At 39.3% G+C, this 3,223-nt stretch overlaps 2 protein-coding genes across 3 annotated transcripts in view; one reads left to right on the top strand and one right to left on the bottom strand.

Moving 5' to 3' along the window:
• Positions 1–1,272, top strand: part of LOC109537919 (neuroendocrine protein 7B2) — a 3,859-nt gene extending 2,587 nt beyond the window's left edge. For both annotated transcript variants that reach the window (XM_048670151.1, XM_048670152.1), the window contains exon 6: positions 1,033–1,272. In XM_048670151.1, coding sequence (XP_048526108.1) covers positions 1,033–1,113 — 81 coding nt within the window. In that variant the 3' untranslated portion in view covers positions 1,114–1,272. The remainder of the gene's footprint in view (positions 1–1,032) is intronic.
• LOC109542801 (putative E3 ubiquitin-protein ligase UBR7) lies at positions 1,257–2,813 on the bottom strand (the record flags this gene model as incomplete). The annotated part of the gene is given in 4 exon segments (XM_019912183.2): positions 1,257–1,711; positions 1,772–1,977; positions 2,043–2,442; positions 2,578–2,813. Coding segments are annotated over 4 exon segments (1,140 nt in total). The 3' UTR covers positions 1,257–1,354.
• Positions 2,814–3,223: the final 410 nt, after the last annotated feature.

Below are 3,223 nucleotides of genomic sequence, written 5' to 3' on the forward strand. Positions count from 1 at the left end.
GCTACATTCCTACCACGTTTGTACGATACACACAGCACAAGGAGATACAAATGGAGCAGGAGTTAATTAACTGAATACGAGAAGCTGCTTGATAAGAGTAGACAATAAGGAGATTACACAGGCACTAGCTTGTTTGGAGTTAACCATTCAAATGTTTGGTGTTGTATGGTTTATTTTTAAACACTAATATTCGAGGTTATGAGAACAGGTTGACATTTCGTCAACAAATCTTGTTGAATTTACCGTTTATCCTTGTCTATCTTATTGTCAGTCTGTATAATTCCATGGTTACCGGAGTTTTAAATAATTACGAAGCCACAGGTATTTGCGTAATGTTAATTAGGCAGATTACCTTGAAAAACATTGCTGCCGTATTTCTGATATAGTTTTTTGCAAATTGCTCAGTTTTTATTAACAATTAATTTATTTTCTGTACTCCTATAACAGCGCCAGACAACACTTCCAGAGGAATGACGCCAATTTTGAATCACCCTGTAGAATGTGAAAGTTTCGCGACGCAGTTTCCTTTTTCTTAGAAGTTTCAAATTTTTAAAGATGAGGGTACAGTTGGGGAAACCCTTTGTTTTTACATCAACGTCTACAAAGCGCGCAAAAATCAAAATTTAGTCCGATATAAATGAAATAAATCCGAATACTCAGTGTGATGTATCGTCTATAAAGAGTGCAAATTTCGCATTGCGGTTTGTTGCATGTTAGGTGTAGGGATAGGTTTTTTCAAAGTAGAACTTGTGGTTGCACAAGACTTTCAGAAGAATTTCCTTATGTATTCGGTTACACTTTGCAAACTTTCTCAAAAATGTTGCTTCTAACAAAAAAACCACAAGATGCAAAACCATGCAAAATGCAAAAGTGTTGTTTGGGCTTCCCAACTTTTGAAAAATTCTAAACTCCCCACAAAAAGTATTCTTTGACAAAACATTATATGGAGACTCCCTGTATCCTTCCTAGATTTTAGGTAGTTGAAAAACTTCCTATGACTCCTTTGATTGTGTTATTTATTTACTATTGCAGAAAATGAAGACCAATCCCAACCCGTTCCTGGCAGGCGAAAAGCTTCCAGTGGCAGCGAAGAAGGGCAATAACATGTATTAAACGCAGTTCCCTATCTGCCGTATATTTATGTTTAATATTTTAAAGACTAGTTTTAACATAATTACTTACCAAATGTTCTAGAGGTGGTAACCCCAATCCACAGATGATTTACCAATTTTGGGGATAAAAAATAATACTTATTATACAGTGGACTAAGTATAATAATTGTTTCAAACTCTACATAATTTCATATTTGCGTTTTTGAATAAAAGCGACGTAATAATGAGTTGATAAGCGGCCACTAACGGCAACTGTATGTCATCTCCACCTTCTTCTTCTTGCGCGCTTTCATGCCCTCGAAAAACTCCTCAATATCCTCCACTCGCACGACTTTCTTGTTTTCAGCGAACTTTTTCAGATAGTTGCCTAAATTTTCCTTCAGATCGTTGTATCCAATGATGGCCTCAATCATCTGCACCCGATCCATCGAGTTCAACAGCTGTTTGTTCTGATCTTCCACAACAGCGTGCGCTTTGGCTTTGCTCTTTTCTTCATAGAGATGCACCGGATCTTCATTGTCCAAGAGAAAAGCTACATCTTCTTGCTCGTACATTTTCAAACAGCTGTCGCAGGTGCACAATTGCTTTCTCCAAGTCGTCTGATGTTAGAGAAAAATATACGGAAATTGCAAAGCAACTGATAAACTGAGCCTCCTTACCTCTAGCCAGAACTTGGTGACCATTTTTTCCGATTTGCCCCTTGGTTTAGTGCATAAAGTACCAGTTAGCGGAGCTCGATTCAGATTTTCTTCTGCTGTGACATCAACCTCAGATTGTTCATCAGTGTTGCTGAGTTTCGTTGTAGTCAAGCCATCGTAATGCAATAAAAACTCATGCTTGCTAATGCACATTGCACAAGTCATTTCTGAAAATCCAGCAACAGGAACCTTAAGCCTTTACCAACACCCGGTTCAGGATCATTCAATTTACCAGCAAAGTTATCCTCGGGTACTTCCACGCCCAAATGCCTGGAGTGGTACCAATCCTCGCAGATAATGCACTGGATCATTTCATCCGGAATAGGATCTTCGGGATCTGGATAAGGACGATGGCAGACACAGTAAGTGCCCGAGAAGTTCTGATTGTAGCTGTTCAGCTCGTTGGCTTCATCTTTGCTGTCGCAAAGCGTACATTTACTGCCGCTATTTGCAAACTTCGCATTCCCACAGTCACACCTGAAGTTTCTCTTCGTGTAAAGCTCAATCAGATCGTGACCATCATGGCAATGAAAACAGCAGGCCAAGCACACGCCGCCAGCCATTGACGGGTCTGTTTTGGCTTCGGGAATACATGTCAGGCAAGAGTACAGTGCCTGGCGCTTCAAGTACCCCTGCATTAAAAAAACTGGGGTGAACTTCCAAATGAGTAGCACAAAAGGTAAATTCGCTCTTCAGTGTTCAGTTAAGTCAAAGTCGTTTGACCGTTTGAAAAGTAAAAAAACCGAGTAGTTCTTCACATCACTTACCTCGTTGTAGGAACAGTTCTTATCGTTCGCAGCCCCCAAAACTGCGGCTGTATTCTCAATCATTTCATCCTCAAATTCCAGAACATCGTTCAAAGTCATCGTAACCACATCAGAGTCGTCCATATTTTCTGGCGCCTCGTGGCTTTCAGAGGCCCCAGCTTCTGAGTTTTCAGACATGCTGGATTTACACTTAATTTCGTAAAAAAACACTCACAACAAAGCGAAACTCAAACTCACTCAACGCCTGTGCTCAACACCAAAACTTAACCGGGAAATAACGTCTGTTTTGACAAATCAGTGACAGACAGGTGGGCACCTCTACTAGCGCATATTAGGCCAGGTGACTCCCTGTTTAAATGACATGCGCAAGTAAGTTTTGCCGTTAGATTTAAATTTTAAGTTGATAACGATTAGAACTATCACGTTAATTTGATTTAATGATGACTAAGAGTTTGAAAATACCAGCACCTTTTACTTACCATCATTTTAGTAGTAATTTAATTAATATGGAGTCGTCGAGAGTAAATTTGACGAGGTAAGTGTTAGTGTTGTATGTTTTAAATTACAAATCAAAATGTACAGAAATAATCACAATAAGTATTTCGTCCTGTTGTAGAACAATCTTCGTTTGTTCAATATGTGCTAC

The sequence above is a fragment of the Dendroctonus ponderosae genome, unplaced genomic scaffold, assembly GCF_020466585.1.
Source record: "Dendroctonus ponderosae isolate FM_Combo_2020 unplaced genomic scaffold, Dpon_F_20191213v2 Dpon_F_20191213_1, whole genome shotgun sequence".
NCBI lineage: Eukaryota > Metazoa > Arthropoda > Insecta > Coleoptera > Curculionidae > Dendroctonus > Dendroctonus ponderosae.